This window comes from Microtus oregoni, unplaced genomic scaffold, assembly GCF_018167655.1.
Source record: "Microtus oregoni isolate MIOR12 unplaced genomic scaffold, Mior012 000008F_ref0000371, whole genome shotgun sequence".
Taxonomy (NCBI): Eukaryota; Metazoa; Chordata; class Mammalia; order Rodentia; family Cricetidae; genus Microtus; species Microtus oregoni.
This window is the reverse complement of record NW_024543067.1, coordinates 39,234,089-39,250,590: the sequence shown is the minus strand read 5'-3', so window position 1 is coordinate 39,250,590 and position 16,502 is coordinate 39,234,089. Positions and strand designations below refer to the sequence as shown.

The window sequence follows — 16,502 nt, the reverse complement described above, 5'->3', positions numbered from 1 at the left end:
TTGTTATACTTCTCATCCTGGATAGAGGTGGGCAGTCCTTGGACTTCCCACAGGTCAGGGAACCCTGATGCTCTTTGAGCAGATGAGGGAGGGGGACTTGATCGGGGCAGGGGGAGGGAAATGGGAGGCGGTGGTGGGGAGAAGGGAGAAATCCTTAATAAATAAATAAATTTAAAAAAAAGAAAAAAAAACCCAAAACTTCTATACCAACGGTGAGGACCAAATTTGTGATGCTTACTTTTGAAATATAAAGAACATCCTAGCATTAAAAAAAAAAAAAAGAAAGAAAGAAAATGTGTGAACATCCATCAGCTAACTTAGTTCCTCTCACTACACCCTTCAGGTAGGGTGAAAAGCGGTGTCCGCGAGGGGGGGGGGGAGGGGGGGCATTTCATACAGAGGCTCTACTGTGAGAGGGAGCTGGGCCAATGTTTCTTTCACACTGTGTTCCTGCTGCTTTTAACTGCACCTAATGCACTATACGATAGCAACATTAACGTGATTTTTACCATAATTTGAGTTGGCTGGTTATGCAAAAGTTTATCTTTGAAGGCTCTGACAACCACTTGTTATATTATGCTATGATACTTAAATAGCAAACACATTTCCAAGGCAAAATTACATGATGATATCAACACTAAATGCAGAAAATGTCCAAGTTCAGGCACTAAACTGATCAAGTTTGGACAGAGATACATATAAACTTAATGGATTCCATACAGACCTCAAGCAATGCGACATAATTATACACAGAAAAGTGCTCTGTGGAAGAGTAAACAGGATATGAAGGAATAGTCCCTTTCGGCCTTCCTGTTTCTCCATTTTAATCAGTCTCAGCAACAGATAGAGAGCACCCGATGCACAGCAAGTCCGAAGGGTGTGGCCGTGAGCAAGATGAGTGGTGGGGGATGGGAGGAGATGGTGGGAGTGATGTTGGAAAAACAAAGTGTAAGTGATGATATTGGCACTGGTAACAATTCAACAAAGCCCATTCCAGGACAGGGAAAAACAGTTTCTGGACCAGGTATTTGTGTGTGCTACACGCTCACCCTCACTGCTGTGTGTGTGTGCTACACTCTTGCGTCATTACTGCAGTGACTTATAAAAGACTATGAATCATCAAACCTGGATATGGACTGCTCAAAAGCATTACCTCATTAAACCTTTTTTTCCCCAAGTGTTACTAATTCCTACTTTATATGTATGGGTTTGTTTTTTTGGTTTTTTTTTTTTTTTTTTTTTTGCCGGTTTATATACAATGCTGTGTGCCTGGTCCACAGAGGCCAGAAGAGGGTATCAGATCCCCTGGAAATGGAGTTAAATATAGTAATGAGCTGCTTGCTGGGTGATGAGAACCAACATGGGGCTTCTGAAAGAGCAGTTAGTGTTCTTGACAACTGAGCCATCTCTCCAGCCCCACCTCATTGACTTTCTAAAAGATCAAGGAGGCATGTTCAGTAATACAGTACTGAGAAGATTTAAGAAACTTTCTGCCCCTCCACCTCTCACTCCTTTTGTAAACAAATACTTCTAAAACACTTATTTCTGGCACTAAGAAAACAAGAATGGTTCTCACCTAGAACAATGAGTGGCTGTCAATCTGTGCGGGTCAAATGACCCTTTCACAAGGGTCACATAGCAGATATCCTGAATATCAGATATTTATATACAATTCATAATAGTAGCAAAATTACAGTTATGAAGAAGCAAAGATCTAATTTTATGGTTGGGGGTGACCACTACATGAAGAACTGTCCTAAAGAGTAGCAGTATTTATTAGAAGGTGGAGAACCGCTGATCTAGAAAGTAACAAACTCTGAAGTGTGTTATCATTTCATAAGTTCCTACCAAGGAGCCCAGAATTTAAAGCAATTTGAGCACGATTCAGAGTGTATAAGTATACCTACAGACACAGAATCAAGGCTGGAGGAGACCACTGCGGAGACTTTCAAGTCATCTTCTCTTTCAGTCATGGGCCAAACACCTGTAATTAAAAAATATATCTAATCATAAAGTAAAATTGATGTATACAGTTTATAACAAAAACCAAATTGTAAACACTCATGAGTTGAAGATATAATGAATTAGAGAATCAAAAGTTTATGGTAATTCTTCCCTCAATAACACTTTGAACAAAAATTGCTTTCCTCCAGTATGACCTAAGCACTGAGCCGATAAGCACCCAGGACTGGGAATTGCAGTCTCTCCCTGCTGGCAAAAGCCGAACTGGTACAGCCCGCTGGACAGAAAGTAGGCTGCGACTATCAGGATGCAAAGTGTAAAGGTCCTCTGACAGCAACTGCACACCCAAGAACTCACCTCTGACAGCAGCTGCACACCCAAGAACTCACCTCTGACAGCAGCTGCACACCCAAGAACTCACCTCTGACAGCAGCTGCACACCCAAGAACTCACCTCTGACAGCAGCTGCACACCCAAGAACTCACCTCTGACAGCAGCTGCACACCCAAGAACTCACCTCTGACAGCAGCTGCACACCCAAGAACTCACCTCTGACAGCAGCTGCACACCCAAGAACTCACCTCTGACAGCAGCTGCACACCCAAGAACTCACCTCTGACAGCAGGTGCACACCCAAGAACTCACCGTGCACATGCTCACCCAAGGAGGGGCTCTGGTATTAATAATCGATAAAATCTAAAACGACTTATGTACGTCTATGTATCTTTACAAGATGATTAAATAAAATATGAATATCTATATTATCCAAAGGTCCAGAGCAGTAAGAATTTCATTAACCCATGTAAACTGACATGAAATAACTCAGATATACCTCTTAATATTTTAAACAGCAAGATGTACATCTAACATGAGCTTATCTGTGTAAAAGGTATTCATAAGACTTCATATTTTTAAGAAATCCTCAAAACTCAATAAAGCTTGTAGCCAAAGACTGGAACTAGGTTCTATAGTCAAAGAGATTTGCTTCCCATGTTTATCCTTTTAGCAATGTCTGAACTATTTTACCACATACATATACCATATACACATACAGATACCCCCACATACATACATATACCAATATACATACATATACCACAAACACATACATATACCATAGACACATACATATACCATATACACATACAGATACCCTCACACATATGTGCATATATCAATACACATACATATACCACAAACACATGCATATACCATATACACATACAGATACCTACACATATATACATATACCAATATACATACATATACCACAAACACATGCATATACCATATACACATACAGATACCACCACACATATATACATATACCAATATACATACATATACCACAAACACATGCATATACCATATACACATACAGATACCTACACACATATATACATATACCAATATACATACATATACCACAAACACATGCATATACCATAGACACATACATATACCATATACACATATATACATATACCAATATACATACATATACCACAAACACATGCATATACCATATACACATACAGATACCCACACATATATACATATACCAATATACATACATATGCCACAAACACATACATATACCACATGCACATACCACAGACACATACATATGGTATAGCTAGGGTTTGACTGTGTCCCTCAAAGTCCATCTCTTTGAAACTTGGTCTCAGGTTCTACAGTGTTAAGAAATGGCAGGATCTTTAAAGGTAGGAGGTCCTTCAGTTACTGAAGGCACTGTCCTCAGAAGAAACAGATGCATCATTTCTGTGACCCCAGTTAGTTCTCACAGAGGCTTGTTATGAACAGGGCAGACCTAGCCTCCCCCTTCTTCCTGTGTCCCTGGTTTATGTGTACATTTTCCCTCACATATACTTCTGACCCTACAAAATGCCAATTTATCTGAAGTATTACTAAATGTAAGCCTGCCTTGGATTCATGCTCTTGAATCTCTTACAACTATTAACTAAATAAAACTTTCCTTCATAAATACTTAGCTGAAAGCCTTTTGTAATAACAGAAAGTAGACTGACAATTCATACTATTGCCCTAATTTTCAATGTTTATGTTGCACAAACAAATATTACAAAAAGCAAGTTATTCTAAATAAGAAACAAATAATATTTATGCATATGAATAAAATACATACATATTTAGGTATATTCACACATATATGTGCTTAAATAATGTATTTTAAGTATTAGATATATGTACATACAAGTTCATGCATATCAGATAATTGACTGGGAAGCTAACATCTGCTCTTCCCTCATTTCTCTTTGTGGCCAAGCACTATTTTTGTGGAAGTGTTCAACTTCATACAGAAGTTGGCTCCCGGGTTAAATTTAATCATGGTAGTTGTTTTGGGTGTGAACACAGCTCTAAAAATCATCACCAATGGTATTGGGGCTGGGCAGGGGAGACATATGATTTTATGAAAGCTGTTTCTCCCTAAAAGAGGGATTCTGAAGAGCGGCCTTCTTGTCTGGAAATTCTATCTGCACACAATGCCTAGAGCATCTATGGCTCCCAGAAACTCTAAAAAGGGAAGATCAACGCACTGAGGATGGAGAATTGAAAACAGAGGGGCACAAGGGAGACACCATCAACTTGGGTGTCTCACAGCAGGATGTCCTAAACACCATGAGGTGGCTCTGTCACTACAGCAAAGTCTGGAAAGGGACATTCTAGACCTATTAAGAATCTAAAAGGCAATCTGTTGGCCATTTAAGAACCAATCTTTGCTTCTTCACTAAAGAAGCTCAATTTTGTCCAGAACAGCCATCAGCAAACCCCACTAAACTGGCCAGCCTGTTTTACAGATTGGAAGAGCCATTGAGATAAAAGCTGCTCAGGGTGTGGCTTCCAGGAAAGCTCCTTTGGGGGCTGACTTGGCTGCAGATGTGAGGCAGAGGTTCCAGAAGCATTCCTGAACCAAGACATGATCTGGAATAGAAGGATCAAAATTCCTGAAGAAGTGTGGCGCCAACCTTGTACTGCCAAATACCTGGCTTCTTTTCCAGGAGAAACAAACAGACCTCTCTCTGCTTTCTGAGCTGCTGTATTCCGGCCCTCTGTTCCATGTACCCACACACAACCGGGAATGAACAAACCAAGTTCAGCTGTTCCTAGCCCCTGGAGACAGCATCAAGTAAGCTGGCCCACACATATTAGAAATGGGATACAGACATATTTGTCTTGCCCATGTCTGTTTGCACTCTGTACTTGCCTGAAAGCTCAATGTTGGTACCTCTCTTACATGCCACACCCAGGGCTTCACGGGTACACTCGGTAAAGAGTGTGTGATCAGGTGCTTACGTCATACGGAAACTCCGTCTCTTGAAAGTTTCACTGAAAGACATTGGTGACTCTTCTTCATGGAAACACTTGGCAGAATTCACACTAGCACTCTGAATTTCAAAAGTTTCACCACATGCATAGAAAATATTGCTATAATTTCATGCTTGTAACATATATTCCTGATATAAGTTACACACATAAAATCAGCTTCAAAAATTTTATTACAATAGACATATACACCATGTGTGCAACAAAATATCTCCTTTACATTAGCTTTACGTTTTACCACAATCCCTTCTTAGAAGAAGCTTTAAGTATGGAATATAGCCTGTAAAACAATGCACATTTTTTTAAGTTAAAGGATGCCTTCATCAAACCCCTACTGTCAGGGCTCAGAGAGCTATGCGGAAGAGGAGGCGGAGTGGTCCTAGAGCCAGAGAAGACAGAAGATGCCAAGGAAACAGTGTCTTCCAGACACAACATAACTGACACACACATGACTTCACAGAGACAGTGGCAGCATGCACAGGGTGCTGTGGTAGCATGAAGTGGGTCCACACGAGTCCAAGCCAGATGAAGTCCCAACACCAAGAGGGGGAAGTAGACACAAGCTCCCAGCCCTAACCAAGAAGCTATGTTCAATTGACAACCACTTGGAAAGGAAACAGTTTTCTCCAATGGAGTCTCACTGGGTACCTAAACTTAAGGGTAAACCCCACACCTAGCTGAAGACAGCCAATACAAAATAAACTCAATAGTATTTTTGTAGAAATTTTGTCTCATATTTCTTTATTTGGGCATCTTTTACTGGTATTTTTTTTACATATTATGGTTTTCAATTCTATGTTTGTATGGGTTTCAGAGTGTGTGTGTGTGTGTGATTCTCATATTGTTTTTCTTTGCTTTGTTTTTGTTTTTCATTATGGTTTGCTGGCTTTTTTATTTGCCTATTTGTTTTTGTAATGAGAGAGGGAAAGAAGGCATGGAGTTGGGTGGGTAGAGATAAGGAGAGGATGTGGGAGGAGATGGGGGAGGGAAAACTGGAATCAAAACATATTGTATGAAACAACATTTTCATTTTTAAATATTTATTTAACAAATTTATTTTTTAAAATGCCATTGTACAAAAGTATCATTAAAATGAATAATGAGGTCATCCAGAACTTCAGCATCCTGACTTTTCATGATCTATAATGAAATAATGTCATTTCCTATCATTAAAAGTATTTAGATGAACAGGGATATCAAACTTTCACAAAGGAACAGAATACTAAATATTCTTTATGTCTGGAAATAAAATAAAGCAAATAAATAAATAAAGCAAAATCTTCTATTTCTTAAAACCTTTCTCTTTGTTTCTTTTTTAGAAATAAAACCAAACAACAGTAGCACAAAAGTACAGAGAAGTTCAAATATTAACAGAATACTGAGGTTATGTAAAAAATTAACTTTCATCAAAGTCTGTGGGTGCATTCCTAGCTTCAGTAATATAATCTAGAGTAGCCGCGGTAACCATCATGGCAGACAGTGGCCGGCTCTAGAGAGAGGGGATAGAAGAGGCAGGTGCTGTCAGGGGGAAGTGGGGAAACGGAAGTGATGATTAAACTAGCGGGTTAGAAAGGTGGGCACTATGGAGGTGGTAGATATACTAAGGATATTTGAAAAAGCTACTGCTTTATCCTGATATGAAAATAAATATGTAACGAATGTAAATGTGTGCATACATGTATATACAGTTTGGATGAAGTCAGCACTGTGCTGACGATGCTGGCCGCAGGAACTGCAGACGGTCTAGCAAAAAGCCATGCCAGACATGGGAAATCTCTCCTGAGCTGTGGAGTTTGAAAGTATGAAGACAGAAAAAGGTTACAACCATGGCCCTGGACTGCCTTCCAGAACTTGAAAGTAAGACACTATTTCTTAGTGATGAAGACATCACATACGCCAGACACAAGATGAGGAAGAATGGAGCTGGAACTATCTGGAAGCCTCCTCCAGGAGGACTAACTCTTATTGTCTTAAGGTGCTACACAAGTTGTCAAGATAAGCAATAATCAACAGTCCTTCTAGCTGTAAGGCTTACAAACCACAAGGGTCAGTGCAGCAAGATGGCCCCAGGAGTGCAGTGTGGCACCTAGATCCAAGAGCCCAATACTTGGACTGAAGATGTGCTCAATAGGAGGCAGTTATGCCTGGAGCTGTAAATCCGGGCAGCTCCCTATGGCTGGTGAGGTCATAGAGCCAAAGGGAGAGCCTATGACTGCCACCTTGCTAAGATAGTATTATTTCTAGTTGGGTCCTAAATCACAAATAAGTGTAACTTTCACTCATCAAAGAAGCTTCTTTTTTGTAGCGGAGACCATCACAGAAATCTACAACTGGGAAAAATGCAGAGAACAACTACTGTGAGCCCAATGCCAACTGCTATGTCTGCAACTCGACCCCTAAAGCTAAGGGGGGAACTGTGGGAGAGAAGTGTCAACTGTAGGAAGCAGAGGACTGAGATGTCTGCTGCTGGACAGTGTCTTTGGCATACCACAGGGAAGCTGCATCCACAAAGTCTAAACAACAGTTTCCTAAACAGGATTGCACAAAGATACCAACATAGCTAGGAAAATCTCACGAGGCCTGCCCTAGATAAAGAGCTCCAGTCAATCAAAGGCTGCTGAGAGAATCGGTCCTCTCCAGGGACATGACCTGTGATGGGTGACCCAATCCCAACAAGTCAGCCTACGCACAAACGCATATGAGCGATGCTAAATGGGCTTGGCAGGCTGCATTGATGCACACGTGTGTGCGCCTGTGTGTGTGTGCCTGTGTGTCTGTGTGTCTGTGTGTAGTAACAATAATATTGAAAGGAGAAAAGGTCATGGACTTGAAGAGTGGGAGAGGAGGGAATAGTCGGACGGTGAAAAATAGTAGAAACTGATATAAATGCAGGACTCATGTGTGAAATTATCAAAAAATAAAATGCTATATTTAATAGAAGTGCTTCAAGATCTACAAAAAGACCAAGGAAATGGCAAACAAAGTATCAAAGCCTTTTCATTTAAGGACATCACTATGACTACCAGGAGATAATGATTGGCTATAAAGGATTTCTTGAACAATTTATATAATTCATGTTAATTAAACTACCATTAGCCATTGCTTGTGGAATGGCAAAAATCACAAGACAAAAATTTTGAGAAAACCCACATTATTTAATGAACTTGAGAAACTTCATGTTTCATATATATAAATGTTATATATATATAATAATCTTTCCCAATTATACCCTAAAATGACAAAAACTGTAATTCCATTCATCCTCCATAACACTAGCATCAAGACTGAGAACTTAAATCTGCACACTGCAGCCTGATGCATCCATTCTCATCACGTCCCACCTGAAGAGGCAGTGCTGACAAGTCCCTTTAAAGATCTCCATTTCAATGGTTTACTCTGAAAACGTTCTATAAGAACGTGTGAAGCCAAAGTATAACATCTTTACTTTTAATATTCCTATTTTAATATATCATCTCAATTCCTAAAAACCAGAGGAATATAATCCTGGCAATAGAGATCAAAAAATACATAAACCTAGTGAAGCAAACGGACCAGGATTAAGATTGGCTCCGTTGCTTTGCTTGGCTTTTGATGCTCCGTTTCTTTTATTATTCCTACTTGTTTTAACGTTTCTTTTATGTGAAAATGGTCCATATTTTTTCTCATTAAGAAAACACTTTTACCTGACCCTGAAAGGAGAACTTAAAGTAATGATTTTCACATGTCCAACACGAGCTGCAGGGTTGGTGTTTTGTTTCTCCTTTTAATTTACAATAAAATTACACCCTTGTGAGTCCCGACGTAAAATAACATTGAGTTACTCAAAACTTGGGAACTGGAAATATCACCAGTCCCTGCGTCATTAGAAATCAGAGTATCCCAAGCTACACTCCATTTGGATGGCTAATTAACTCCAAGCATAAATTACACCATCTAAGCTGCAAATTACTACATTTTGAGTAACAAAGTGGCAATTCATGTACTACTTGGATTTCTTTTCAAAGAAGCAAGTGAAACCAAGGATACTGTAAGTTAATAATTGACTATAAGCTTCAGCGTTCATTTCACAGCCTAAAACCACTAAGAACTACCTCGCCTTTGCTACGAAAGCAAAATACTTCCAGTCTAGATAGAGCTGTCCCTGGAACAAGTTAACAAAATATTAGCTTCAAGACTAGTGCTCAGAAGCCACCTCCACAAAGTCCACACAAGGACCTCGTGTGCTAAAGAGCAAGGCTTTGTTCAAAGTCTCTTGAACTAGGCCTGGGAGAGAAATTTAATTAACATTTATAAAACAATACCATATACACCATAAGGTGAGTTTTGTAATTAACATTAAAATTATACAATAAAAATGGGATACCTTGTGACTTTACATCTTTGATGATTCTCTGAAGCTCTTTCAGTTCCACATCAAGTTCATCGTAGTTGAGCTCTCTTGATTCAACTTTTGGAGCTTGGAACAGAGAAGGGTCTGTCCCCAGATATGAACACTGTAGGTGACCGTCATCACTGAGAGTCACTATCACTCCCTTCAAGTCACTGTAAGGTGCAAGAGAACACAAGACATGGTTAGATTATCCACCTTAACAGAAGACATTGAGCGTTACATACCAATAATAAATAAGTATAAGGATAGGTTTATTTAAAGGCTCAATTTTAATGTTTCAAGCAGCATCTATATTTACAGATGGATGCCCAGTGTTAAGATGCATTACAGAAGTGGGATAAACATTAAAATGTACTATACTACTATCAAAGAAGTCTAATTATACGGTAGTCCGATATTGGATGTTGATCCGCAATACAGGTGCCACTCGTCGATATCCACTTGGAAGCATGGAGCAAGACATGAGACTAGCTAGAGAGAAGGAATAAGGCATGACCCCAAGATGCCAGAACAGCCGTGAAGTGACCCCAAGGCTGGGACAGCCACAGCGAAGTCACTGGAGAACTGATAAGAAGTCTTGAAGATAGATATGTTCTCTTCTCCCTTCTTCCTCCTCTGGATTCTTAGAACTAATTCTTTTCACACGGGCCCCTCAAAGCTTCCTTAACACACACTCCTACCCAAGGAGTTCTCTGATTTGTTCCTTTCTTCTCTTCCCATTCCTAGACAGAAAAGGCCACTGCCCTGTGCACTAGCTCTTTCTCCACCATTATTCTGATTCCTATAATTCCTTTTCCTCGCTGTCTGTTTCCACTTGAACATGACCCTCAAACAAGTCATTAGGACATGAGTGTTTATCCTCACAGATTAAAACTGATTATGAAAGATCTTAGGAAAAGGAGCTCCCCTGTCAATCTCTCTTCCTCCCTCCCTCCCTCTCTTCCTCCTTCCCTTTCTTGCCTTCCATATCCTGAAACTTCACCCCAAGTCTCAGACTCCTGAAATCTCCACAAGCACAAGTCAAATCCTTTTCCTTCCTGACTAAAGCACTCAGTCTTTGGAAATCTGTAATAACAGCAAAGAACAGAAGAAGACAGTTTTCACTTCTTCTCAGGCTCTGTTATCTCTGGTTCTCTCTAAAACTTACCTGTAATATATACATTCTGGCTGATTTTACTATGCAATGTTTAGAAATTAAAATTACATATTTCTCTTAATACACTATAAAAAGCAGTCAAAAGAAATACTGAATTTGCTTGTTCCTTGGTATTCATAGAAAAAAATTCAACATTGTCCTAAATCATTTGGTGTTTATACATGAATTCTTTTAGGTTTTGCTATATGTTATACACTGGTCTATGATCTAACAAAATATTTTGCCTTTTTTGTTGTTTTAAATGTTCATACATATATTGCTGTATGTGGGGCATATTTCCCCTGATATCCTCAGCCATCTGTTTGCTTCCTGCCCCTTCTCCTGTTCATCCCCATTTGTTCCCCTAAATAATTTTACTCCTGTTTTCATATCACATATACATACCAGATTTTATGTATATATATATATAATCTAGGAATGGTAAATGAGAAGAAAACATACATTTGTCTGTTAAGACAATTCGCTTACTATGGTTTGCCTTGCTCTTGCAACAGTGTTCCTGCAGGTGACATGACTTCCTTCTTCTCAGCTGGAAAAGCTCTGTTGTACATGAATTACCATGTCTGCCTTTACAGTCTTCTGCTGCTGAACATGCATGTGGCTCCAGAAGTTAGCTGTTGTGAACAGTGTGGCAATAAACACTGGTGCCAATGTCTCTGCAGCACACTGGCTTGGGATCCTTCGGGTAAGTCAAGTCATGTGGTAAATCTGTCTTTAGTTTATTGAGAAGTCACCAAACCAATATCCGTAGTAGTAGACTAGTTTACCTTCCTACCAGCAGCACATAAGTTTCCTTGTTGTCTACACGTTTGCCAGCATTTGTTATGTTTCTACCATTCTGACTAGGGTAGGGTGGAATCTAAGTAATTTTGATTTGTGTTGTAAAGCAATGAAGTAATGTTGATTTGCATTCTGAAGTAATGAAGTGGAAATACGTATTGAACATTTGTATTTCATATTTTGAGAACCATCTGTTCATTTTATTGGCCTCTTTATTGATGAGATTATTCAGTTTTGCTTTGTTTCAGTTCTTTGTATGTTTTAGACATTTTCCTCTGTCCATGTATAGCTAGTGAAGATTTCCTCCTATCATGTCATCTATCTCTTCACTCAGTTGTTTTCTTTGTCATACAGAAACTTTTGAATTTCATGAGACCCCAGTTGTCACTTTTTGGACTTATTCCTGAGTGACTTGAGTCTTACCAAGAAAGTCCTTGCCCATTCCTCTATCTTGAACTGTTTTTCCTACTTTTTCCCCATAGTTAGAGAGTTTCTAGTCTTCTGTTAACATCTTTAATTCACCAGGAGTTGACCTTTACACAGGGTGAGAATGGGGATCTATTTTCATTCTACACACGGATATCCCATTTTTCCAATGACACATTTGAAGAAGCATGCTTTTCTCCAATGGGTATTCTTAGCATCTCTGTCAAAATCCAAGTGGCTATAGCTGTGTGGGTTTATATCAGGATCTCTGTTCCATTCTGCTGACCTATATGTCTCGGTTTTGCCAGTACTAAGCTATTTTGAGTATTATGTTGTTGTTGTTGTTATATGTGTATGAGTGTTTTGCTGCAAATATGTCTATGCATCATGAACATACCTGTTGCCTTTGGAGAACAGAAGAGGGAGCTGGATCCCCTGGACCTGAACTTAGATGGTTCTGAGCCACCACATGGGTACTGGGAATCAAACCCAGGTCTTCTGGAAGAACAACCAGTCTTCTTAACCACTGAGCCATCTCTCCAGTACACCATGTTGTTATGGGACTACTTGCCACTGTTTTTTCTTGATTTAATTTTTTATTTTCTTTAGAATTTCATACATCAGTCCTATATTTACATCATTTCTACCCCTCCATCACCCACTGCAATAGTTCCCGTGAACCCCACACTTCCTCTCAAGTTCATGACCTCTTCAATTATTATTGTTATAAACACACATACACACACACACACACACACACCCTCTTGAGTTCTTTTAGTGTTACTTATCTGTACATGTGAGTAACACATGTGCTCAGGACTGACCTCTTGGGGTTGGATAGCTTATCAGAGAGCTTGTCTCTTTAAGAGATTGATTCTCCCACTCTTAGCTCTTAGTAACCATTGGTATCCTGTTGCTCTTCATCCAGGGTATGACCCTGTGATACTTCCCCCATCCACACTGGTGTATCAACTGCTGTTTCCATTATATAGGTCTTGGGTAGGCAATTATATGTTGGGGTTTCATGGGTACATTCTCCCTGTTTATGCTACAAAACACTATCTAGTAGCAGGAATCCTAGTCCTCTGGCTCTTAAAATATTCCACGCCCAATTCCATAATCACTCCCAAGCCTTACACGTACGGGTGGCCTTGTAGATTTATCAATTGGTTGTACCTGGTCTTAATGAAGAGTTCTTAGAGAGAGTTATTAATTAGAAGGAGAGAGAGAGAGAGAGAGAGAGAGAGAGAGAGAGAAAGACCTACTAAACTCAGAAGAAATAACTTTAAATCTCTTCAGAGCTGTATCATTGCAAACAGTCATGCAGCTAACATAAAAGCTCAACTGGGTTGAGAACAAAAGTCTTTCCCAAAAAATGACTCCAGCAACCACTCACTACTGACCAGAAACACAACAGTCCAGCTAGATGTGATGGTGAGTACCTATGATTCTAGCACTCAAGAGGTTGTGGTGAGAGAAATTTGAGTTCCAGACCAACTTGGGCTACACAGTGAGACTGTCTCAAAAAGACAAAAACCATCAACATAATTTACAACATCCCTACACCCTGTACACACTGTACCTTCTCTGGGGCCCGTTACAGTGAGTGCCACAGACCCTGTGACATGGCTTCACAGAAGTAAGAGCTACCCTGGTGTTAACTGACAGCGGAGCTAACTGAGAACAGGAGAGCCTGGGTTCTAACACTGACTGCTGCTCTAGAGCCCAGTCAGCCCCAAGAAGTCCTCCCAAAGTTGCTCATCTCTAAAGAAGATGGTGAGAGATGGTACTCCTCAAAATCCATTTGCAGGAATCGCTCCTTTCATCCGCCTCACCAAATGCATTCACTTTCTTCTAAAGGGAACTATGGAAACCCACGGTGCCTATGGGGCTTGTCTTTCCTGGCAGGCCACGGAAGCCATCTAAAAAGTTGACAAAATCCTAACTTACAGCCTCAAAGCATGTCCAGAGGTAGAAGCCTTATTCTATTCCAAGTTGTGACTTCTGTTCTCCTTTACTCAAGCCCCTGAAGGTCCAGAAGCCCGAGTCCTTAAAACTTTCCTGATGCTAAAAGGCCGGTCATTGTTTGGCACCCCAAGACAAGGCAGAAACCATCCTTCTCTGAAATCAAATAGCCACTCCCAGCTCACTCCTAACCTCCGAAGGGCCCAAAAAGCAGGAGAGCTGGCAAGGCATGAGAAAGGCATTCCTCCTTATTCAAGTGTATTACACGTTACATTAGATAGTTTAAAGTTTCTCTCACATTCCAATACTGGTAATTAAATACGTTCTGAAATTCAGCAAATTTCAAAAAAAAAGTGTTGATTTATAGAAAAATAAACCAGTTTGTTCCAATGTTTAAATAAAGGCAGTTGCCAACTTAGGTGTAAGAGAATTATTCAGAAAACCATTGAGTTTCTGAGTTAGAAAATGAAGGACATATGTATTCCTTTAGCTTCTCAAAATGCATTCTTTATTTATGATTGATATCAAAACAGAAGAGAAAAGAGCTATGTCTTGTCTCACAAAAAGACCTGACCTAAATACCAGCAGAATATTTTGATATCTAAAGAAAGTCCAGTAGCTACTGGGGTGATTTACCTTTTATTGAATCCCATCAGAAACACTGGATATAATTTAGGTCAAATAAGAGAAATTTAAGCTGTAGATAAATTCATTTATCATTACTTTATTTCAAAAAGATGCTAAGACAAGTTTTAAAACTCTAGTGTTCATCAATGAAATTTCTGCATAAAATACCTACAATAGGCAAAGACTTTGACCCAGGCATACACAATTACTAATTAAATATAATCATTTGGCAATTTTATTTCAATTAACTATAAAATTATCAAACAATGTGTTTTTTCTATTTCTACTTAATGGGTATTTGACATAACAATGCGGTCCACATAGGTGACAAGAACGGGACCTCTGAATGATAGACTTGCAGGCTGAAAGGGCCAGGAGGTAAATGCAGCACTGTATGTTCAATTACTTCCAACTGAAAAGCAGCATTAACACTGACAAAATAAGTTCTTGATGCAAATCAGCATGTTAGTGGACTTCATCAAGGGTCAAGGTCAGAGATGTGACATCCCCGGGATAATCAATCACTCTGTGATTTTAGCCATAGAACATGAAACCAAACAAGAATTGAGTTCAAGAATCTGAAAATGAGTCCCTCGTTTCATAGACAATCCCTGCCCTCAAAGCACATTAAACTCAAACTCCAGATGGATTTTAACATCAAATTTTCAAATACGAGACTATAAAAATATTTATCTTCCTTTGAGATGGGAGGAGCATTTGCTGGAAAGAAACAGTAGGCTAGAAACTAAAGAATCTCTAAATGAAATCACATAAAAATTTAGAGTTGCTGCATGTTTAACAGCTGCGTGTGATGGGCACGCTTAGACTCCCACCACTGCCGGCACAGTAGACGCAGAGACGTGAGATTGCTGTGGAAGCCCAGATCTGTCTATCAAGCAGGAGTCAAACCAAGCAAGCTACACGGTGAGACCCAGTCTCAAAAGAACAAACACAGATACATACAGACTGTCAATTTGGAAAAACAATTGCAGCCGAGCTAAAAATACTAATTTTCAGGTTGAAACTTCCATGCTGTTCAATTACTAAATTACTTTTGAACTATTAAAACAATTTTATAGGTAGACATAGGCACACCTTTAATCCCAGCATTTGTGAGACAGAGGCAAGTGGATCTCTGTGAGTCCAAGGCCAGCCTGGTCTACAGAGTGAGTTCCAGGACAGCTAGGGCTCTTATACAGAAAAACTCTGTCTCAAAAAACTAACAAAAAAATTTATATAGAACTTAATACATAAAAAGAACTCTTATAAAACAGTAAGATTATATCCCAACAGGAAAAAAAAAAATCAAGGAAATGAAGACAGCACAGACTTAAAAGTCAGGGTTGGGAGAGGGCTCAGGGAGCTGAAGCACTTGCTATGTATGCCTGACCACCTGGGTTCCAGCCCAGGAACCCAGACAGCAGCCTAAGGTGCTGCTGCGCATCCACCACCCCGTAGTCGGAGGGAGTGAAAGAACCAGCCAGGAGGAGCACCGGCATAACAACAGTAACAAGAGACAGCCTATCTCAGCAACGTGGACACAGAGAAACTCCTGCAAGCTGTCCTCAGACAGACCTCCAAGTAAATGCCATTGCAGATATGCAAGCACACACGCACACACTCATAGCAAAAAAATAGGTTTTAAGTTTATTTTAAGGATACAGTCAGTACGCAGATGAGAAAAATTCAAAATCAAAGATATGTATATTTTGGCTTGTCTGTAAACACTTGTGTGAGGTTGTGTTCAATAAGGACTCCTGCTGTCAGAGACCCTATATAACACACGGATCTTCCGCTGAGAATAAAGCTGAGTTTTCACTACTTTTGACTTTT

General features: G+C 39.7%; 1 protein-coding gene across 4 annotated transcripts in view; it reads right to left on the bottom strand.

The window, feature by feature from the left end:
* The window catches only part of Bbs9 (Bardet-Biedl syndrome 9), a 426,448-nt gene that overhangs the window by 229,934 nt on the left and 180,012 nt on the right, over positions 1-16,502 (bottom strand). For all 4 annotated transcript variants that reach the window (XM_041657113.1, XM_041657112.1, XM_041657114.1 and 1 more), the window contains exons 10-11: positions 9,689-9,867; positions 1,908-1,984 (exon numbers count right to left, since the gene is read on the bottom strand). In XM_041657113.1, coding sequence (XP_041513047.1) covers positions 1,908-1,984; positions 9,689-9,867 — 256 coding nt within the window. The remainder of the gene's footprint in view (positions 1-1,907; positions 1,985-9,688; positions 9,868-16,502) is intronic.